We start from the raw sequence: 23,977 nt of genomic DNA, 5'->3' as shown, positions 1-23,977 counted from the left end.
TTCTAATGGTTGTTTCTAGTATTTTAGTACTATATTTTTAATCTTCACAAATTAGAATAATTTATAATCATTATTTTATGTAGGCAATATTTATAGAATTTTACCTTAAAGCATCCCTCCTCTGTTTTTTGACCTCTTTCCTTCTTGTATCTCAGATATTCTAAGTTTGTTTTCCTTCTTCGTAAGGTATAATATTTAGAACAGTAGCTCTTAATCTGTCAAGTTCTATTCTCCCTTAGAAGGTTTTTTGAAATATGTGGGGATATTTTGTCATCACGGTGGCTTCAGGGCAATTACTGGCATCTGTAGTGTGAGACAGGGACACTTAAACACCTTGAAATACACCCAGGACAGTCACGTACACAAAAGGATTGTTCTGGTTCTTACATGACTCTCAGTGGTTTCAATTGTTCTTCTGGGTATTTCATGCAGAAAAATGCACTTGATAAGTATCTGAGTCTAGGATCTAATTCCATGTATATAAATAGATACAATATTTATAAATAGGATATAATTCCGTGTATATAAATAGATATAATACCTACAAACATGGAATTAGAAATATAAATATTATAAATATGAATATCCACTGCAGCTTCCTGCAGAACGATCTTTATATATGATACCATCACATGGTGTCTCTCTGGAATCCCATTACATCCTACTACTTGCACGAAAATCTCGAATCCCTTAACGTGCCAACAGATTAGACCCTTCCAGATGTGACCAATTTACTTCTTTAGCTTCCTCACCTCCTCTTTCTAACCCTAATTACCTCAAGTGCCAGTATATCCTACACTCTGAGGCCCCTATTCTTTGCATGTCCAGTTTGCTCTTTGCTTCTTTCCTCAATTCCTCTATCAGGTTGAAACTAATTCTGGGTCTCCACAGCACCGACTTGGCACATTTTTTTATTTTCTAGCATGACATTTAATTGCACTGTATTGTAATCGTTAATTTATTTTTCTCTGTGACTCAATGAGGGAATCTTCTTCATAGCTCCTAGCAAGGTGCTTGGTAAGGAAAGTGTTTGGTGAGGCGTAGGAGCTTAGTAGGTGTTAGCCCTTAGAGGAAAACAACACTGCAACTTTTCAATACCATTTACTCTTCAATTGAGCCTTGTCAGGCTACTTTCAGTTTCACTTCTACTATCTTTCTTTTATCGATCATTTTCTCTTCGTACTCTCTTCCCTCCCACCTACAACGCGGCGGCGAGGGAGAGCGGCTCACTCGAACATTTTCTGAGCGCCCCCAGGTCACCTGGTGGCACTCCCTCCCACCAAGGAAGCCACATCAGCGAGCTGACGTCACGCGCACCGCTGACGTTCCGTCGTCGGTTCCTCCCATCAGATCATTCCCGATGTCTCTTTTGTTGTTAGCCGGGACAGCCTGAGGTCTGCTGGTACCGAAGGCTAGCAACTAGGAGTACCAGAGACAAGACCTCGCGGATCCCTGCTTCTCCAAAGTAAGGTGACTTGTTTTCCGAAATGACGCGCTGGCAGCTGAGGGCCCACCCACAGGCGCTAGCCGCGGTCTCCCTGGGAACGACGCCGCACGTAGCCAGGGCTGGGTAGTTGTGCGCGTGCGCAGTGCGCGAGTTTTGCTCGGACCTGTAATGAGAGTGGGCGTTTGATTCCAACAGGATGGCCAGTTTCTCCAGCGAGGACCAGGCAATGTTGCAGGCGATGCTGAGGCAGTTGTTCCAGAGCGTGAAGGAGAAAATCACGGGTGCCCCTTCCCTGGAGTTTGCCGAAGAGATTCTTTTACATCTGGAGGAAACTGATGAAAATTTTCACAAGTAAAATTGCTTTTGATATCTTTTTTTTTTTTAAATTTTTTTTTATATCTTTTTTTTTTTTTTATTATACTTTAAGTTGCTTTTGATATCTTAAGCCTACAAACCATTGATCCAGAGAAGGTCCAGAGAAGGGTCAACAACGTTAATTTTTATTTATTGTTTTTAAAATAGTGCCCAACTTGGAGGTTTACTTTTTCTCTTATTTGTCAAAACGTCGAATTTATTTAACATTTATTCTTATTTCCTAAAGCTTCTTCGTCCTCTCTCTGTCTATATTTTTTGAGGGGGAGTCTCTCTCTGTTGCCCAGGCTGGAGTGCCTCCCAAGTAGCTGGGACTGCAGGTGGCCGCCACCGCGCCTGGCTAGTTTTTGTATTTTTAGTAGAGACAGGGTTTCACCATATGGGCCAGGCTGGTCTCGAACTCCCGACCTCAAGTGATCCGCCCGTCTCGGCCTCCCAAAGTGCTAGGATTACAGGCCTGAGCCAGCGCGCTCGGCCGCCGCCTTGGCCACAACCACTATATCCTAATAATCCATTACCCCGTGCCTCACCCGGGCAGCGCAGTAATATTAATTATAAATTAATCATCCTCTTTGAAAGCATACTTCCACGATTTCAGGGGATTCCTGTCACTATACAGTACTTAAAGGCAATGAGTTCCAGCGGTCTTTGTTCCTTTGCTGATATTTTCAGTGGCCACACGAATTATTCACTTTGAGCACTGCAAAGGGAATACCGAAGTGAGATCGTTAGTTTCCTCTGGAATAGTTTCTTAAGTTTCTCTAGAGGGGTAAGCCACATAACTAAATGTCTGTGATACATGTCAGAAATATAAGAGACAGAGAAGCGGGGACAGAGTGCTCTGCGTGTGGGAGCAGTAGGGAAAAGAAGTTTAATGAGAGAGGTGCCATTTGAGGTAGATCTTGAAGATCTTTAGAGACTTATGTTTTTCTTTTGGTTCATATAATTTCAGTTAAGCGTCTGAATTTACTAGTCTGCCTCCACATGCCTCCATTCATTATTATTACTAGTGTTTTTAACTCAGTGTTTGCATTTCATTTGGATCTGACAGAGATGACATAGGAAATTTTTCTAGTTATACTACCTTTACTGACTCTTGGTTACCCGTGGGTACCCTGAAGTTCTGCTTATCTGGAACTGCTATCAATATCATATGTACATCCGGGCATTTTTGAGTTCTTTAAAATTCTATGTACAAGTTTGTGTTTACTTGCAGTTTTATAGGGGGAGTATTTACAGTTTTCACTACTTTCTCAATTTGAGTTTTAAAAAATGTGAAAGGAATCTTCATTAATATGGAGTTTCTAATTTCTTTGGTATTTCCGATTATACATACGGTTTCTTTTTCTTTTGTATTTCCATGATTTTCTTGTTTATTTTCTCATTAAATTCACTACTAATACCTGTTATTAGATGATAACGTTTTTTATTTTGGAGCTACCAGAGACTAGCTTTTATTGGTTAGCTACAGATTTATTAAACAGTGGAGTACAGAAAAATTAGAACTTTTTCAAATATAGGTTGGGTGATTAAGGTTTTGTAAGCTCATATAATGATAATTTACCTCCCACACATCCACATAAAGCATTATGTTTGGGATTTCATTTCTGGTTTTTATTTTACATGGAATTGTTTAAATCATCTGTAAATTACTGAGTAGGTTTTTGCTAGGATCATATTCTGGGAATTTGGCCATTTCATCTAGATTTTCAAACTTATTTATAAAAAGGTTTTCATGAATATCCTGTTATCTTTTTAGTATTTCCAGTATCTGTAGTCATGTTCCCTTTTGTTTTTATTTGTATCTTCCCACTTTTGCTCTTCATTTGTTATGCTAGAAGTTTATTTTCTTAGCCTTTTCAATGGACCAACTTTTGAATTTTTCTCCTCCTTTCTGTTACATAGGCACATATGTTATTTTTTGTTTTATTAATTTCTGCTCTTTATTTTTTCTATGTAGGAAACCTTTAACCTTACGGTACTGAATACTAGCTCATTAATATGCAGCTCTTTTTCCTTTTTTAATAGAAGCATTTAAAGCTACACATTTGCCTATAATTATTGCTTTATCTGTTATAAATTTAAAAATTTTTTTCAAGTTAAAATTGGGTCATTGTAGTTCCTCTCAGAAGTCTAATGACTCTAGTAATACTGTATTACTCTTCAACAGCTCATTAGGTAGGTTAAATAAATGCTTTTTAAATGACATGCACAGTTAATAGTTACTATTTACTAAAGAGATTTACTTGTGGCCTCCTAAGAAACAGTCCAGAGGGGCTCAAATTATAGCTAGTTTATAGTCTTAAAGGTAAGACTTGACTTAGAATCCTAAAAGTCATTTTTAATCTTAATAATAGGGTAAAATGTATAATGTCTTAGTTGCACTAGCCTGAGATCTGTGTCTTAGGAGGAGGGAATTCTTTTATGTGAGAAAGGAAAAGAGGAGGTGCTTAACTTTGGTGTCTCCATACAATTTTCAAGTCTCAGAGTTGGAAGGGATCTTAAAAGGTCAGTTATTTCAGGTGCTCATATTTCCATTTCTCTTTCTTTCAGTGACCTAACTCTCCTTCCGCACTAATGTTCTAGAGTCACTTAGCTGTGTCTTCCTTTCCAAAGTGTTTATTTCAGAATTATTCATTTTTCCACTTCTACTATTAGAACATTGATTCACTAAATTCAAGTGATGTTGGCCTGTAATTAGCAAGAAAAATAATCTAATTAAAAGACTTATAGGGGAGGCTGGGCATGGTGGCTCACGCTTGTAATCCCAGCACTTTGAGAGGCCAAGGCAGGTAAATCACTTGAGGTTAGGAGTTCAAGACCAGCCTGGCCAACATGGTGAAACCCTGTCTCTACTGAAAATACAAAAAAAAAAAAAAAAAAAATTAGCCGGGCGTGGTGGTGGGTGCTGGTAATCCCAGCTACTTGGGACACTGAGGCAGGAGAATTGCTTGACCCCGGGAGGTGGAGGTTACAGTGAGCCGAGATCGTGCCACTGCACTCCAACCTGGGCAACAGAGGGAGAGAGACTCCGTCTCAAAAACAAACAAACAAACAAACAAACAAACAAACAAACAAAAGACTCACGGGAAATCGTTGCTGGGCTGTTAACATTTTTATAAGAAGTTGGTTTTTAAGACACTTGATGTAATTTCAGGTGGTATAATAAAGTGAGGGAAAATGTCATTTGGGGAGAAACTACAGCGTAAGCAGTACAGCCATATCTAGGCATGTGTTTTATGGGACAGCTAAAATACTATCTCTGCTTTTCACAGGAACTTCTTTTTTTCTACAGTAAACTGTATACCCTCTAAAAGATTGAAGCTCTCCTGCTTTTCTCTAAGAATGGCAGCAAGGATTTGAGTCCTGGTGGGAGGGGAGAGAGAGAAGAGTACGTTGTTTTCATTATGTGTGTATGCGTTGTGTAAATTTTTACATGCAGACTGGCTCCCTATAAAGCAGCATTGCTTTTTCAACCTTTGCTACACTGGAACCATCTGGGGGCTGTTTAGAAAAATATTGATGCTTAGTCCCTACCATAGATGAATCAAAATTTCCTGGGAGTTTTGGCAAAGGGAAGTGGTAGAGGCTGGGCCCTGGAGGTTTTAAAACAAAGCTTTCTATGTAAGTCTAATATGCAGTTAGAGTTGAGACCTCAGAATTAGAGTGTAGTTACTGGCATTTCAGTGAGAAATAGAGTGTTTTGTTGTTTTTTTTAAAAGTACCTACCAATTATAATGATTTTAACAGTCTCTAATGCAGAGACTCACCTTTATAGCCTTCTCACTTGGTTTGTTTTTGATACAGAGGGACTACAGTAATATTTATTGAATTGGGTATCATTCTTTTTTTACAGAAGAACTCACCAGTGACTTTTTGATTAGGGAACTCTAGTATGTTTAAGTGGTAACTTCAAGAAAATATTTCCTCTGGGCTGGACTCAGTGCCTTATGCCTGTAATCCCTGTACTTTGTGAAGTCGAGGTGGGCAGATCACTTAACACCGGGAGTTCAAGACCAGCTTGGACAACATGGCAAAACCCTGTCTCTACAAAAAATATGAAAATTAGTTGGGTGCAGTGGCAAGTACCTGTAGTCCAGCCTCTCAGAAGGCTGAGGTGGGACGATCTCTTGTGCTCAGAATGTCAACGCTGCTGTGAGCCTGGGTAACAGAGCGAGACCCTGTCACAAAATAAAACAAAATAAATAAAATAAAATAAGAAAGTATTCATTCTATAAGGAGATTTACCTGTATGGAGAAAATTACCAAGAATTATGTGTGCTTCTATAATTAATGAATGCATTCCTTGTAACTGTTTATTATGAGCCAAAAGCTTATTTTTGACCTAAAAAGTTGTAGGAGATGTAAAATACTCATTCTTTCTATTATATGGTCTTATATACACTAGTGTGGTTGAGTGTGATTATATACGCTAATGTGGTATAAGATTGTCATATAATAAATTCTATGATTCTGAAATATAGCCTATTTTAAGAATTCCTCATGTCAACATTACAATTCATAACCACTAATAAAATACTTTTAAAAAATTAGTGATAATTTTTTCCATATATGATTGAATATTTCTTGCCTTTTTATTTATTTATTTATTTATTTGAGACGAAGTCTCACTCTTGACCCCAGGCTGGAATGCAATGGCAAGATCTCAGCTCACTGCAACCTCTGCTTCCTGGGTTCAAGTGATTCTCTTGCCTCAGCCTCCCGAGTACCTGGGATTACAGGCATTTGCCACCACGCCCGGCTACTTTTTGTATTTTTAGTAGAGACGAGGTTTCACCATGTTGGCCAGGCTGGTCTTGAACTCCTGACCTCAGGTGATCCGCCCACCTCGGCCTCCCAAAGTGCTGGGATTACAGGTGTGAGCCACCGCTCCCGGCCTCTTGCCTTTTTAAATAGCTAAAAGGATGACTTTTTTGAAACAAACTTGTACCAATTAGATTTTTGAATGTCCTTATGTTGTAAGAGTAACCTCTGTACCTCTCCATATTTTTATATAATCATTATGAACATGTCAGAAGTTTATCACAGAAAAAAAATACTCCATTTTCTTGGGAAATGTAGGTAAGAAATCTGGCAAAAAGAGAATGGAAAAAGTGAATGTTCTTTTACTCAACTTGGTAAAGTTTTTCTTTTTTTTTTTTTATTATACTTTAAGTTCTAGGGTACATGCGCATAACGTGCAGTTTTGTTACATATGTATACTTGTGCCATGTTGGTGTGCTGCACCCATCAACTCGTCAGCACCCATCAATTCATCATTTGTATCAGGTATAACTCCCAATGCAATCCCTCCCCCCTCCCCCCCCATGATAGGCCCCGATGTGTGATGTTCCCCTTCCCGAGTCCAAGTGATCTCATTGTTCAGTTCCCACCTATGAGTGAGAACATGCGGTGTTTGGTTTTTTGTTCTTGTGATAGTTTGCTAAGAATGATGGTTTCCAGCTGCATCCATGTCCCTACAAAGGACGCAAACCCATCCTTTTTTATGGCTGCATAATATTCCATGGTGTATATGTGCCACATTTTCTTAATCCAGTCTGTCACAGATGGACATTTGGGTTGATTCCAAGTCTTTGCTATTGTGAATAGTGCCGCAATAAACATACGTGTGCATGTGTCTTTATAGCAGCATGATTTATAATCCTTTGGGTATATACCCAGTAGTGGGATGGCTGGATCATATGGTACATCTAGTTCTAGATCCTTGAGGAATTGCCATACTGTTTTCCATAATGGTTGAACTAGTTTACATTCCCACCAACAGTGTAAAAGTGTTCTTATTTCTCCACATCCTCTCCAGCACCTGTTGTTTCCTGACTTTTTAATGATTGCCATTCTAACTGGTGTGAGATGGTATCTCATTGTGGTTTTGATTTGCATTTCTCTGATGGCGAGTGATGATGAGCATTTTTTCATGTGTCTGTTGGCTGTATGAATGTCTTCTTTTGAGAAATGTCTGTTCATATCCTTTCCCCACTTTTTGATGGGGTTGTTTGTTTTTTTCTTGTAAATTTGTTTGAGTTCTTTGTAGATTCTGGATATTAGCCCTTTGTCAGATGAGTAGATTGCAAAAATTTTCTCCCATTCTGTAGGTTGACTGTTCACTCTGATGGTAGTTTCTTTTGCTGTGCAGAAGCCCTTTAGTTTAATTAGATCCCATTTGTCAATTTTGGCTTTTGCTGCCGTTGCTTTTGGTGTTTTAGACATGAAGTCCTTGCCCATGCCTATGTCCTGAATGGTACTACCTAGGTTTTCTTCTAGGGTTTTTATGGTATTAGGTCTAACATTTAAGTCTCTAATCCATCTTGAATTAATTTTCACATAAGGAGTAAGGAAAGGATCCAGTTTCAGCTTTCTACTTACGGCTAGCCAATTTTCCTAGCACCATTTATTAAATAGGGAATCCTTTCCCCATTTCTTGTTTCTCTCAGGTTTGTCAAAGATCAGATGGCTGTAGATGTGTGGTATTATTTCTGAGGACTCTGTTCTGTTCCATTGGTCTATATCTCTGTTTTGGTACCAGTACCATGCTGTTTTGGTTACTGTAGCCTTGTAGTATAGTTTGAAGTCAGGTAGCGTGATGCCTCCAGCTTTGTTCTTTTGATTTAGGATTGTCTTGGCAATGCGGGCTCTTTTTCGGTTCCATATGAACTTTAAAGCCGTTTTTTCCAATTCTGTGAAGAAACTCATTGGTAGCTTGATGGGGATGGCATTGAATCTATAAATAACCTTGGGCAGTCTGGCCATTTTCACGATACTGATTCTTCCTATCCATGAGCATGGTATGGTCTTCCATTTGTTTGTGTCCTCTTTTATTTCACTGAGCAGTGGTTTGTAGTTCTCCTTGAAGAGGTCTTTTACATCCCTTGTCAGTTGGATTCCTAGGTATTTGATTCTCTTTGAAGCAATTGTGAATGGAAGTTCATTCCTGATTTGGCTCTCTGCTTGTCTGTTACTGGTGTATAAGAATGCTTGTGATTTTTGCACATTAATTTTGTATCCTGAGACTTTGCTGAAGTTGCTTATCAGCTTAAGGAGATTTTGGGCTGAGACAATGGGGTTTTCTAAATATACAATCATGTCATCTGCAAACAGGGACAATTTGACTTCTTCTTTACCTAACTGGATACCCTTGATTTCTTTCTCTTGCCTGATTGCCCTAGCCAGAACTTCCAACACTATGTTGAATAGGAGTGGTGAGAGAGGGCATCCCTGTCTTGTGCCAGTTTTCAAAGGGAATTTTTCCCGTTTTTGCCCATTCAGTATGATATTGGCTGTGAGTTTGTCATAAATAGCTCTTATTATTTTGAGGTACGTTCCATCAATACCGAATTTGTTGAGCGTTTTTAGCATGAAGGGCTGTTGAATTTTGTCAAAAGCCTTTTCTGCATCTATTGAGATAATCATGTGGTTCTTGTCTTTGGTTCTGTTTCTATGCTGGATTACGTTTATTGATTTGTGAATGTTGAACCAGCCTTGCATCCCAGGGATGAAGCCCAGTTGATCATGGCGGATAAGCTTTTTGATGTGCTGCTGAATCCGGTTTGCCAGTATTTTCTTGAGGATTTTTGCATCGATGTTCATCAGGGATATTGGTCTAAAATTTTCTTTTTTTGTTGTGTCTCTGCCAGGCTTTGGTATCAGGATGATGTTGGCCTCATAAGTATCAGGATGATGTTGGCCTCATAAAATGAGTTAGGGAGGATTCCCTCTTTTTCAATTGATTGGAATAGTTTCAGAAGGAATGGTACCAGCTCCTCCTTGTACCTCTGGTAGAATTCAGCTGTGAATCCATCTGGTCCTGGACTTTTTTTGGTTGGTAGGCTATTAATTATTGCCTCAATTTCAGAGCCTGCTATTGGTCTTTCAGGGATTCAGCTTCTTCCTGGTTTAGTCTTGGAAGAGTGTAAGTATCCAGGAAATTATCCATTTCTTCTAGATTTTCTAGTTGATTTGCGTAGAGGTGTTTATAGTATTCTCTGATGGTAGTTTGTATTTCTGTGGGGTCGGTGGTGATATCCCCTTTATCATTTTTTATTGCGTCTATTTGATTCTTCTCTCTTTTCTTCTTTATTAGGCTTGCTAGCAATCTGTCAATTTTGTTGATTTTTTCAAAAAACCAACTCCTGGATTCATTGATTTTTTGGAGGGTTTTTTTTGTGTCTCTATCTCCTTCAGTTCTGCTCTGATCTTAGTTATTTCTTGCCTTCTGCTAGCTTTTGAATGTGTTTGCTCTTGCCTCTCTAGTTCTTTTAATTGTGATGTTAGAGTGTCAATTTTAGATCTTTCCAGCTTTCTCTTGTGGACATTTAGTGCTATAAATTTCCCTCTACACACTGCTTTAAATGTGTCCCAGAGATTCTGGTATGTTGTATCTTTGTTCTCATTGGTTTCAAAGAACATCTTTATTTCTGCCTTCATTTTATTATGTACCCAGTAGTCATTCAGGAGCAGGTTGTTCAGTTTCCATGTAGTTGAGTGGTTTTGATTGAGTTTCTTAGTTCTGAGTTCTAGTTTGATTGCACTGTGGTCTGAGAGACAGTTTGTTATAATTTCTGTTCTTGTACATTTGGTAAAGAGTGCTTTACTTCCAATTATGTGGTCAATTTTGGAATAAGTGCAATGTGGTGCTGAGAAGAATGTATATTCTGTTGATTTGGGGTGGAGAGTTCTATAGATGTCTATTAGGTCCGCTTGGTGCAGTGATGAGTTCAATTCCTGGATATCCTTGTTAACTTTCTGTCTCGTTGATCTGTCTAATGTTGACAGTGGAGTGTTGAAGTCTCCCATTATTATTGTATGGGAGTCTAAGTCTCTTTGTAAGTCTCTAAGGACTTGCTTTATGAATTTGGTGTGCTCCTGTATTGGGTGCATATATATTTAGGATAGTTAGCTCTTCCTGTTGAATTGATCCCTTTACCATTATGTAATGGCCTTCTTTGTCTCTTTTGATCTTTGATGGTTTAAAGTCTGTTTTATCAGAGACTAGGATTGCAACCCCTGCTTTTTTTTGTTCTCCATTTGCCTGGTAGATCTTCCTCCATCCCTTCATTTTGAGCCTATGTATGTCTCTGCATGTGAGATGGGTCTCCTGAATACAGCAGACTGATGGGTCTTGACTCTTTATCCAGTTTGCCAGTCTGTGTCTTTTAATCGGAGCATTTAGTCAATTTGCATTTAAGGTTAATATTGTTATATGTGAACTTGATCTTGCCATTATGATATTAACTGGTTATTTTGCTCGTTAGTTGATGCAGTTTCTTCCTAGCCTCGATGGTCCTTACATTTTGGCATGTTTTTGGTTGTTCCTTTCCATGTTTAGGGCTTCCTTCAGGGTCTCTTGTAAGGCAGGCCTGGTGGTGACAAAATCTCTAAGCATTGCTTATCTGTAAAGGAGTTTATTTCTCCTTCACTTATGAAACTTAGTTTGGCTGGATATGAAATTCTGGGTTGAAAATTCTTTTCTTTAAGAATGTTGAATATTGGCCCCCACTCACTTCTGGCTTGGAGAGTTTCTGCCGAGAGATCTGCTGTTAGTCTGATGGGCTTCCCTTTGTGGGTAACCTGACCTTTCTCTCTGGCTGCCCTTAAGATTTTTTCCTTCATTTCAACTTTGGTGAATCTGGCAATTATGTGTCTTGGAGTTGCTCTTCTGGAGGAGTATCTTTGTGGCGTTCTCTGTATTTCCTGAATTTGAATGTTGGCCTGCCCTACTAGGTTGGGGAAGTTCTCCTGGATGATATCCTGAAGAGTGTTTTCCAACTTGGTTCCATTTTCCCCCCTCACTTTCAGGCACCCCAATCAGACGTAGATTTGGTCTTTTTACATAATCCCATACTTCTTGCAGGCTTTGTTCATTTCTTTTTCTTCTTTTTTCTTTTGGTTTCTCTTCTCGCTTCATTTCATTCATTTGATCCTCAATCGCTGATACTCTTTCTTCCAGTTGATCGAGTCGGTTATTGAAGTTTGTGCATTTGTCACGTATTTCTCGTGTCATGGTTTTCATCTCTGTCTTTTCGTTTATGACCTTCTCTGCATTGATTATTCTAGCTATCAATTCTTCCACTCTTTTTTCAAGATTTTTAGTTTCTTTGCGCTGGGTACGTAATTCCTCCTTTAGCTCTGAGAAGTTTGATGGACTGAAGCCTTCTTCTCTCATGTCGTCAGAGTCATTCTCTGACCAGCTTTGATCTCTTGCTGGCGATGAGCTGCGCTCCTTTGCAGGGGGAGATGTGCTCTTATTTTTTGAGTTTCCAGCTTTTCTGCCCTGCTTCTTCCCCATCTTTGTGGTTTTATCTGCCTCTTATCTTTGATGATGGTGACGTACTGATGGGGTTTTGGTATAGGTGTTCTTCCTGTTTGATAGTTTTCCTTCTAATAGTCAGGACCCTCAGCTGTAGGTCTGTTGGAGATTGCTTGAGTTCCACTCCAGACCCTGTTTGCCTGGGTATCAGCAGCAGAGGTTGCAGAAGATAGAATATTGCTGAACAGTGAGTGTACCTGTCTGATTCTTACTTTGGAAGCTTCCTCTCAGGGGTGTGCTCCACCCTTTGAGGTGTGGGGTGTCAGACTGCCCCTAGTGGGGGATGTCTCCCAGTTAGGCTACTCAGGAGTCAGGGACCCACTTGAGCAGGCAGTCTGTCCGTTCTTAGATCTCAACCTCCGTGTTGGGAGATCCACTGCTCTCTTCAAAGCTGTCAGACAGAGTCGTTTACATCTGCACAGGTTTCTGCTGCTTTTTTTTGTTGTTGTTGTTTAGTTGTGCCCTGTCCCCAGAGTTGGAGTCTACAGAGACAGGCAGGTTTCCTTGGGCTGCTGTGAGCTCCACCCAGTTCGAGCTTCCCAGCGGCTTTGTTTACCTATTTAAGCCTCAGCAATGGCGGGCGCCCCTCCCCCAGCCTTGCTGCTGCCTTGCGGTTAGATCGCAGAGTGCTGTGCTAGCAATGACGGAGGCTCCGTGGGCGTGGGACCCTCCTGGCCAGGTGTGGGTATAATCTCCTGGTGTGCCCGTTTGCTTAAAGCGCAGTATTGGGGTGGGAGTTACCCGATTTTCCAGGTGTTGTGTGTCTCAGTTCCCCTGGCTAGGAAAAGGGATTCCCTTCCCCCTTGCATTTCCCAGGTGAGGCGATGCCTTGCCCTGCTTCAGCTCTCGCTGGTTGGGCTGCGGCAGCTGACCAGCACCGACTGTCCGGCACTCCCTAGTGAGATGACCCCAGTACCTCAGTTGAAAATGCAGAAATCACCGGTCTTCTGTGTCGCTCGCGCTGGGAGTTGGAGACTGGAGCTGTTCCTATTCGGCCATCTTGCTCCGCCCTAAAAAAGGCCAACCTGGTAAAGTTTTTCAATGTAAATGTGAAGAATTTCAAATCATTGGTTACTCCTGATGAATGATCAGACACATTGCTGTGTATTTTAATTGAACTGCTTCTGAAATGTAGTGAGCTCCGCTCCACTCCACATGTCTTTCTTTATTAACAAACAGTTGTCTTCTTAGGTTTTAATGTCCCTCTTTGAAGAATATTTTGTAAAAGATATTTTGCATTCATTTGGTAATAGTATCATTGGTACCAAATTTTTATTTTTTTCTCATTAAATTACTTCTAAAGTAACAAAGTTAGTTAGATGTATGCATAGTATATTTGGTGAGAAAAGTGTCAAAGTATATGAAACAGTATTATATAAAAAACATTTTAATGTTCAGATTATCATCACCATTAAGTAGTGGACAATTGAAACTTAGGTCAAGTGTTTTGCCTAAGGTTGCAAAATTGGTCAATGTAAACTTCAGAATTTAAACCTGAAGCAAACCTGCTTCATAGATTGTTAAAAGAAGTATAAGAATTAGAAACTTGTTTATTCATTGTACAGACTATATCTTTCCAAAAACTAGAAAAACCAGTTATTAGAAAAATTTTAAATGAATAATGAATACTGATGGATTTTAATTAAAATAGAAATAAGTGGAAGTTGTATTTATTGTAACCCATGTCAGTCAAAGCTATATTATTCCTATTATTATCTTGATATTTTAAGCACAGTTGGAACACGTGATATCTGAAAATGTTAACAGCTTGCTTAAAGATCTGAAAGGATAGGACCTAAATTGTAACAGAATTGATTTAAATTAGACCTAGTAAGAATATTTTAAAATAATAAGCATGATATAGATTTTTCAGAGAGGTTTTGTATTTCTTGAATAGAAATTTTAAACATATAGGACATTCACTAGTGGTTAGAATTTTGTAATTCTTGGGGAGAGAGGGTATTGAAAGGCCAGATTAGCATCCTGCAAGCCATATTTGGTCTGTGGACATGTTTTCTTTGACTACTTAAAAAAAAAAAAAAAAAAGAAAAACACCATTTAAAAATTGAGAGATAATGCTTAAAAGTCAGTTTTCTGGCTTTTCTTAAAATGTTAAAAGGTTAACACCAGGCTCATATTTCTTAAAGACAAGTTGCTGGAACTATGTAGAAGCTTTGCCTTTAGTTGGGGCATGTCTTCACCACAACCTCTATCCATTCTCTCTCATACATGGCTGGCTTTCCTTTACCAGACTGCCCTCTGTAGCGTCTGAGTTTGCACTCCCTGGGATAAGTATAAGGGCCTTTTGAAAGTCTTCTTGAGGTATCCAGGGCTTTTATACAAAATAACTAGAATATATTATATCTCCAAATTATTTTCTAAAAGTGATGCAATGGGAACATTTGATTAAAAAATCAATAGTACTGTCAGTCTTTGGGATTAGATATAGATTTCATAAGAGCTAGTCCATAGCACCAATACTATCAGGATTACAATGTGGGAAACACAGTACTTAATTTTGTAGACCCGTATTTTTCCCTGCTCCATTGCAACAATAATTTTCTTTTTTTAGATTCAGGGGATTCATGCCTAGGTTTCTTACATGGGTGTATTGCGTGATGCTGAGGTTTGGGCTTCTATTGATCGTGTTGCCGAAATAGTGAACGTAGTATTTTGATAGGTAGTTTTTTTTAACTCTTGCTCCCTCCCTGTCTCCCATCTTTTGGAGTCCTGGTGTCTGTTTTTCCCATCGTTGCGACAATATTTTCTATCTTGGGGCACCATTATAGAACAGCAGCTTCATTTAGTATTTTATGGGGTACTGCCATGAATTCCGATGGTAAAAGAAATAACATAAAATTAATTGTTGAATTAGAATTTAAAGTCTTGAAGTACCCTTACCTAAAGAGTAGAAGGCCTACTTGAAGAAATGACTCTGTTCATTAATTTAGGATTGGAGGCTCTCAAAATTTCTCAGTGGTCCCAGAGTCAGTAGAATACCCTTAGCTATGGGCAGCCTGGCAGTCCTTTCATGATAAAGGGCATTGCCAACCCTGGAGATTTTTTTTTTTCCCCTAGAAGTTTCTTTTGAAAAGAGCAGTAACCTCTTAAGACAAGATTTAACCTTGGGGTCCTTGGGTTCATTTAATTTAGAACTTGGACGAAAACCTGGAAGCATTTCAAATGAGTCTTCTGGAGATATTCCTGTGGTCATAGGTAAAAATTATGTCACTAGAAAAAAGCATGAAGTTATTCAAATTTCCACAGAGTAGATTTAAACGTTTTCCAGGATATTTGCTATTTAAAGCTGTTGTTAAATGGTGGAGATTTTTAAAAAAATAAATTTTACTTTTAAAATGACAAATAATAATTGAATGTATTTATGGAGTACACAGTGATGTTTCCGTACAGATCAAGGTAATTAGCATATTCATCATCTCAGACATTTATCATTTCTTTCAATTCAGTATCTTCCTTTTAGGTATTTGAAACTATATAATGTTTTATTGTTACTATGGTCATCCTACTGAAGAATAGAACACTAGTACTTATTCCTCCTATTTAGTTGTATCCCTTCCTTCTCTACAGGGATTTTTTTCATGTGCCTTTTATTTTAGAATTGTGTTTTTTTAGCTTTATTGGCTACATTTTGTTAATGCGCTTGTGTTAACTTTCCTTACTGCCTCAATTACAGATATATCCTTTGTGTTGCTTACAGATTGGGCTTTATAACAAATCATACCGAAGAGTTACACTTCTCATTGTGGTTTTGATTTGCATTTCTCTAATGACCAGTGATGATGAGACTTTTTTCATTTGTTTCTTGGCTGTGTAAATGTCTTCTTTTGAGAAGTGTCTGTTCATATGCTTCATCCTCTTTTTGATGGGGTTGTTTGTTTTTTTTCTTGTAAATTTAAGTTCTTTGTAGATTCTGAATATTAGCCCTTAGTCAGATGAATAGATTGCAAAAGTTTTCTCCCATTCTGTAGGTTGCCGGTTCACTCTGGCGATAGTTTCTTTTGCTGTGCAGAAGCTCTTTACTTTAATTAGATCCCATTTGTCAATTTTGACTTTTGTTGCCATTGCTTTTGGAGTCTTTGCCCATGCCTATGTCCTGAATGGTATTGCCTAGGTTTTCTTCTAGGGTTTTTATGGTTTAAGTCTTACGTTTAAGTCTTTATTTCATCTTGAGTTAATTTTTGTATAAGGCGTAAGGAAGGGATCCAGTTTCAGCTTTCTGCATGTGGCTAGCCAGTTTTCCCAACACCAGTTATTAAATAGGGGATCCTTTCTCCATTGCTTGTTTTTGTCAGGTTTGTCAAAGATCAGATGGTTGTACATGTGTGGCATTATTTCTGAGGCCTCTGTTCTGTTCCATTGGTCTATATATCTGTTTTGGTACCAGCACTATGCTGTTTTGGTTAGTCTTGTAGTATAGTTTGAAGTCAGATAACATGATGCCTCCAGCTTTGTTCTTTTTGGAAAGCAGTGATACTTTTATGCAATTGAAATATCAGATGTTCTGATACTTGATTCACTGGGTTCCTGGTTGTGGACGCATGGTTGTGGTGGAGAACAAAGAGCTTTTTTTTTTTTGAGACAGAGTCTTGCTTTGTCACCCAGGCTGGAGTGCAATGGCATAATCTTGGCTCACTGCGACCTCCACCTCCTGGGCTCAAGCGATTCTCCTGCTTCAGCCTCCCAAGTAGCTGGGATTATAGGCACGTGCCACCATGCCCAGCTAATTTTTTTGTATTTTTAGTAGAGACAGGGTTTCACCATGTTGCCCAGGCTGGTCTTGAACTCCTGACCTCAGGTGATCCACCTGCCTTGGCCTCCCAAAGTACTGGGATTACAGGTGTGAGCCACTGCGCCTGACCCAAAAGAGCTTTTTTTTGACTTACCTCATCATGCACATCTGCCAGCTCTGTCTCAGAGCCAGCTGTGTGTAGAAGCAGTATGGGCATTGTCAGGTATTACAAAATTGAGGACATGTTTAAAGGGTTCTCTTGAAACCTTAATCTTTGAATTTTTTTTCTTACCAGTGTGATTTCACTGTTTTATATGGAATGTGCAAAGATTTGGTTTGTAATTAGACATACACAAATTAAATAATGAGTAAATATTTAGTATAGATAGGAAGTTTCCATGTATATGGGAAGATCTTCAGATAATATAAGTCAATGATGAATTACCAAAAGAAGCGCAGACTATTTAGATGATGATTAGAGGTGTTTTCTATGATATATGATTCAGTAAGCTTTGGGTTTTGTTTTTCTTGGATTGCATTTCTGAAAATTAATATTTGCTATTTCAATCTAATGTTATAAGACATTGGATTTACAAAATAGCTTCATCTTCCTCTTCTGCTATTCTTAATACTTATTCCCTTAATGCATAGGATTTACTATCTAAACATCAAATATAAATATTGAACATTTTAAAGGAAATTCAATCAATAATTAAAATATTTAAGTAAATTATACTTTTAAATTTAATATGCTAGCTGTAATTTTGGGAGAATAAAATTTAATTTTTCTTGCAAAATGAAATTGAAATAATATACAAATTGGTAAAGATATGAGTATTACTTTTATTTATTTCCCTTTTCACTCAATTTGCAACTACAAATTATCTTATAACACTTCTGATATTTTTACATCGTTGGGACTCTGGGATTATGGGATTAACATGGGCTTTGGAGTAAAGTGAATGAATTAGTAGCTTATGAATTTAACAAGGTTTTTTCATGTTTTGAATATGTGTCCTCATCTGGTTACCTATCATATGGTAAGTAAAATAATATTAATGAAGTGCTTAGCACAGAGTTTAGCATGGTAGTCACTTACAAGTTAGTTTGTCACCTTTTTTTTTTGAGATGGAGTCTCGCTCTGTCACCAAGTTGGCGTGCAGTGGTGCAATCTTGGCTCACTGCAACCTCTGCCTCCTGGGTTTGAGTGATTCTCCTGCCTCTGCCTCCCGAGTAACTGGGACTACAGGCACATGCCACCACGCCTAGCTAATTTTTGTATTTTTAGTAGAGATGGGATTTCACCATTTGGCCAGGATGATTTCGATCCCCTGACCTCATGATTCGCTCACCTTGGCCTCCCAAAATGCTGGGATCATAGGCATGAGTCACTGCGCCTGGCCAGTTTATTTCTTTCTTATATGAAGATCAACATAGTTGGAGGTTTGTTGGGAATTTTGAATGTAGCATTGTTTAAGTAGAGATACCCTTATAAAGAGATTTGATTGATTAGGTACTTAAAGTCCAGGCCAAGGAAGCAGTATTTGAGCATGAAACATAAGAAGCAGCCAATTGTTTTAAATTCAGCAAATATTTATTGAGGCATTATGTGCATCCTTGACATGATATGAGGTATTGGTATGAGTAAAATGGCTCTGGCTCTGACTGAAATCATAAAATAAGTTCTTTTGGAAGGCTAATGTGACTACAGTGTTTGGGATGAATATGAAAGGGAAGAAAATATGAGAGAAGAGAGAGGGAAGTGAGAAGTCAAACAAGAAGGCTGCTGCAGTAATCTCTGTTTGAAGTGATACGGCTTTGTACTGATTGATAGAGAAAAAAGGGAGGCAGTGATGAAAGCCAGGTATTCACAGGAGCATGAATACATGTTGGTGACTGATTGAGTGGATGGGCAAGGGGTGCAGAAGATGCAGACATTAAAGAGCATTCCATGTTGTCAAGTTTGGGAGTCTTGAAAAATAATGCTTAGTGCCAAAAATATGGTGGGTAGTTGGAAAGAGGAGAGTGCTTTTTGCTGTACACTTTCTTTTTTTTCTTCTTTTCATTCCTCTTCTCTTTTTCTTATAGGGGAGTTACAGGAAGGATAAGAGGCCATATGTGGGGGGATAATTATTTTATAATGTCATCAGAAATTTGTTAATAGACATTAAATGAACAAGGTATTAACAACTAAAACAAACATTTAGAAAAGATAAGTAAATTCAAATTCACAGCCACTGATGTAGAAAATGAAGAGATAAACCTTTCCCCAATGCTATATTTCAATCTAACAAGTATTTATAAAGTGTCTACTATGTACAATATATTGCAGATGATAAACAAGTGGATTTGTTCTGTTGTCAAGTCTATCAACAATGTAGAAATCTGAGTGTAGAGGTGGTCAGGAACGAAGCAGGGGATAAAGCAGGTTATATAACTGCATTTAAGAAAATGTTTTGCATGCTATTAGAGAAGGACAGAGTACTTTTAGGTCTTAGTTGAGAAAGGATATCAGCTGTTGAGAAACGAGGAAAGCTTTTATCTGAAGGTAGCATTTTAGGCTGTAGAAGATAATCTATAGGAGTGGTGGTAAAACACTCTTAAGTGGGTGAAATAATGTTTTCAAAGGTATTGGGAATAAACATCACATGGAGAGTTGGGCATGTGTAAGGTAGTAATGGAACATAGGTCTGGTAGGATAAATTGGAATCTATGAGGTCTTTAAATACCAGTGGCAAAGTGGGTCTTGAATTTAATAATAGTGATAATCTTAGTAACATAAGAACTGTTTAGGTGGAAGTTACATCAGTTACTACTTTCAAAATGTACACAAAACTTGTGATGATGGAAGTTAACTTTTTCCAATTTCTTATTTCATGATTACTATATTCTAGATGATTTTCCTCATCAGCTTGAATAACTGAAAATCCTTAACAACTGCTTTTCATACTCTTCACTGTCACATGTTAAAGATAGGAGCATAAAAAAGAAATGTGAAGAGTCTTCTAACTGCTAAAGTTTGGGCTGCTTCTGAAATTTGCTTTTTCCTACTGTGGTAATCTTTAAATGATGATTTTTGCCAAGTGTCTCAGAAAAATATAGCCAAAATTTGTAGATTAGCTTGATGATTTGTGATGAATGACCAATTTAATCCTAGTTTAAGGTACGAAATCTTAATATGTTACCTTTCTGTGTTGATTTTTTTTTCTGAATATGCTTATGATATTTACTGCATTTAATTTCTAAATATTTGTTTCAGCTATGAATTTGTGAAATACCTCAGACAGCATATAGGCAACACTTTGGGTTCTATGATTGAAGAAGAAATGGAAAAATGCACATCTGATCAGAATCAGGGTGAAGAATGCGGCTATGATACAGTTGTACAGCAGGTCACTAAAAGAACTCAGGAATCTAAAGAGTGAGTATGAGGGGAGGGGGCCGGGGGAGGGGTAGCATTAGGAGATATACCTAATGTAAATGACAAGTTAATGGGTGCAGCACACCAACATGGCACATGTATACATATGTAACAAACCTGCAGGTTGTGCACATGTACCCTAGAACTTAAAGTATAATTAAAAAAAAAAAAAGGGTGAGTATGGCCATAATAATATTTTCAAATAACATTTTCTTCAATGAGACTTCTTGACAGCACCCTGATCTCTGTCGCTCACAGTCTATTTCTCTCGTAGCAGCCAGAATGATTCTTTAAAACAGTGAGTCAGATCACGACACCCTTTCACCCAGACTCTCCAATGGCTTCCCATCTCCTTTTGAGTAAAACCCAGAATTCTTTTTGTAGCCAAGCCAATGAGGCCTACCATGGGCCTTCTGCTCCCTCTCCTACCCCACTTCTTACCATTTCCCCACTCATACTGTGGTCTTGCCTGCTCTTTCACAAAAAACCAAGTAAGTCCTTTCCCGAGGGATTCGCACTCATGTTGCTCCTGTTACCTGGAATGCCCTTTTCCCAAATATTTGCATAACTTGCTCCTTCACTTTTTTGGGGTCTAGGTTAATTGATGTAAAGAACAGTTAAGTTCCTACAGCCTATTTCTGGTCAAAGAAACATCACCAAACTTCTAAATAAAGATGAAAACGCTTGTAATATTAAACACTGAAATAAGTGTGAGCTATACATGCATTTAAGAAAGATTAATAAGGGCAAGATAATTATTTAACTGGAATAATTATTCCACTTCAGAGTTGCTGGTAGCCTATCCTGCCTGGCATCTCAGGGTACAAGGTGGGAACCAGCCCTAGGCAGGATGCCATCATCAATTTTTTTTTGCTCATCAATGTTTTAATGAAAAGATGTTGAATTACATGATGTCATTTGAAAACCTGCTGTGGCTCATATTTCCAGTATCAGAGACATTTGAATGTATTCCTGAGCTTATATTACTGACTGTATTTTAAAGTATTAAATCTAATTTACTTTTAATTAGTTAAACTTTAAAAAAATTATTTTGGACAAAAGCTCTTCCACTTTGGGACAACTGATTGTATTATTTAAATTAATATGTTAGAATTGACAAAGTGACATCATACAGCTATTTTAGTAAATTTAGCAAGTTTGATGCACTAATCTATATCAAGCGTGAGTTATAGAGGCTAAGATTTCTTATTTCTTGATTTGGGGAAAACGAAAAATAGAATCACCTTTATCTTTGGATAATATTATAATTCCTAGTAAGTCTGTTTCTAGCAGTATCATTAAGCAATTCTAGAAGGAATACTAAAGTACTTTATTAGTCAGCTAATGAAAGTATTTTCATGGTAAGAGCAGAATTTTATGTAGTACTGCTAGGAAATTACTTTTTATCTCTATGTAAGCTATTTGAGTTTCCTGTGTTTTAGTTCATCCATGTGTTAAAATTAATACGGTAATAATTACCTCACAAAGATTTTAAATGACTCAGTAAATGTTTATTTTCCACTTTATGAACCATGGATGAAAGATTTTACATTGTGCAACCTTTTTTTTTTTTTTTTTCAGTTTTTTTTTGTTTTTTTTTTTTGGTGATTCTTCAGAAATCACTTAGGGCTAATGTAGCAACACTACATCTGTAGACAGCATTACAGTTGTTATAAAGTATTTTTGTAATTAAACATTTTGAGGTTTATTTTTTAAACAGATGTTTGCACACAGAATAATTCATTTGTAGGATCTATATAATATACAATATTCCTCATATAATGAGTGGAAGTACTGTAGAATATCATTGTTAATTGATATGGTTTTTATTCACTATTTCTTAGAGCTTTTTCTTTCTGTAGTCTTTAAAACTTGCAAAGCATGAAGAATCTACTCAATGGTGTTTATATTCTATTTTATATCTGTTTTTTCTTAGTCTTTTCAAAACTGCAATGGCTGCTATTGAGTTTTAGTTCATTTAACTCTTGATATTGATGATATGACACTGTTTTTTAATTTACTTTTTAGAATTATTAGCTACTGCCTGTGGCCATTTTTTTAGTATTTCTTACAGCATAATTTATGCTGGTCTTTTCTAAAAGGTCTGTTGGAAACATTTATTTTCAAAGCAAAACTTATAGATTTTCTATGGATTTTAAGTACCATTATCCTTATCCTGTATGCCATTAAGATTTACTTTTATACTTCTTTATTAAATCACCAGATTATAAGTTTTAAGGAGATAGGGACTTTATGTTGTTCACACGGCCTTACCTAGCTGCAAAGGAGGCTGGGGAGTATGGTTTAGTCCTGTGCCCAGCTAGAATTCAATCACTGTGGAAGGAGAGAACAGCTTTTGATGGATGTGTATTGATTGCTGCCAGGGTACTGTTTTTTTTCCCTGTTTGTTGCTGCCCAGAATCTGTAGAGGCAGAAGCTGGATCTCTGGGCTCAGTTATCCGTAAATATACTTTGCAAATTAGTGTGTGTGTCTCAGACTTCTTTTTGCTCTTTATGTCCCTTTATATCAAACTGGGATATTCCCTGGACTCTTTGTTACCTCTATTGAGTTATCTTCTGTATGTTTCTCCCCCTAGTGGTTCCTAATTTATTTCAGTCTGCTTTCAGTATTTTTGTGTTTTCTCATAATTTCTGGTACTTAAAGAAATATGTTAAATACATGTATTTTAAAACTTATAGTTCTATATGTATACATATTAAAATTCTATTTAAATATATTAACATAGTTTAAATTATGTAGAAATTGTATCTATTTAACAAGAAAAAATTAAAATGTATTTTATACTTTTTTTATAGAATCTCAGTCTATGATTTCTATTCAAATTCCCCAGCAGATTTGATTTCTCTTATGAGAGATAAAGTACCTTTTCTTCTTTTGATTTATAGAGTTACAATGACCCATTATCCAGAATTATACAGAAAAGGGGGTGGAAAAGTTCAGGCTGAATGTTTAGCGGGTGCTGCCTCTAAAGAGAGCAATCACTGCACTTATGGCTGGGATTTTGCGCTTAGTAGTTCAGAGGCCCCCGGGCAGACTACAGACGGTGACAAAAGGTATGGAGTCTCGCATTTGTACAGATTGGATTCGTCACAAATTCACCAAATCAAGAATTCCAGATAAAGTGTTTCAGGCCTCACCTGAAGATCATGAAAAATATGGTGGAGATCCACAGAACCCTCATAAACTGCATATTGTTACCAGAATAAAAAGTACAAGAAGACGTCCATATTGGGAAAAAGATATAATAAAGATGCTTGGATTAGAAAAATCGCATACCCCTCAAGTTCACAAGAATATCCCTTCCGTGAATTCAAAATTGAAGGTGGTTAAGCATTTGATAAGAATCCAGCCCTTGAAGTTGCCACAAGGACTTCCAACAGAGGAGAACATGTCTAACACGTGCCTCAAAACCACTGGCGAGTTAGTAGTGCAGTGGCATCTGAAACCTGTGGAGCAGAAAGCACATGAGTCCTAGTGCCCCAGCAGCTTCCAATTGGAAAATGCAAATTGTTTTTATTTAAAGATGATACCTGAAGGGGTGGGGAGAAGTAAGAATTGTAATGGGCGTTCAATAGTGGGAAATTCTGTGACAGCTGATTGAAGATGATGATGAAGAACCTCTGCATTCTAGTTACCCTTTG

General features: G+C 37.7%; 1 protein-coding gene and 1 pseudogene across 3 annotated transcripts in view; both read left to right on the top strand.

Annotated features, from left to right (window-relative positions):
- Nucleotides 1–1,338: 1,338 nt before the first annotated feature.
- Nucleotides 1,339–23,977, top strand: part of TBC1D32 (TBC1 domain family member 32) — a 255,150-nt gene continuing 232,511 nt past the window's right edge. Inside the window, exons 1-3 of one of the 2 annotated variants that reach the window (XM_030929510.1) lie at nucleotides 1,339–1,465; nucleotides 1,643–1,798; nucleotides 20,153–20,314. In XM_030929510.1, the coding sequence (XP_030785370.1) occupies nucleotides 1,644–1,798; nucleotides 20,153–20,314 (317 nt within the window). In that variant the 5' untranslated portion in view covers nucleotides 1,339–1,465; nucleotide 1,643. Of the gene's footprint in view, nucleotides 1,466–1,576; nucleotides 1,799–20,152; nucleotides 20,315–23,977 lie in introns of those variants that run through there. The other variant, XM_030929511.1, reaches the window with a different exon arrangement.
- LOC104657523 lies at nucleotides 23,267–23,867 on the top strand (annotated as a pseudogene). Its single transcript, XR_747292.2, has one exon. The product of XR_747292.2 is annotated as a 39S ribosomal protein L30, mitochondrial pseudogene (transcript).

This window comes from Rhinopithecus roxellana, chromosome 4, assembly GCF_007565055.1.
Source record: "Rhinopithecus roxellana isolate Shanxi Qingling chromosome 4, ASM756505v1, whole genome shotgun sequence".
Lineage (NCBI taxonomy): Eukaryota > Metazoa > Chordata > Mammalia > Primates > Cercopithecidae > Rhinopithecus > Rhinopithecus roxellana.
The sequence above is the reverse complement of the archived record's forward strand: the minus strand, read 5'-3'. Positions and strand labels throughout refer to the sequence as shown.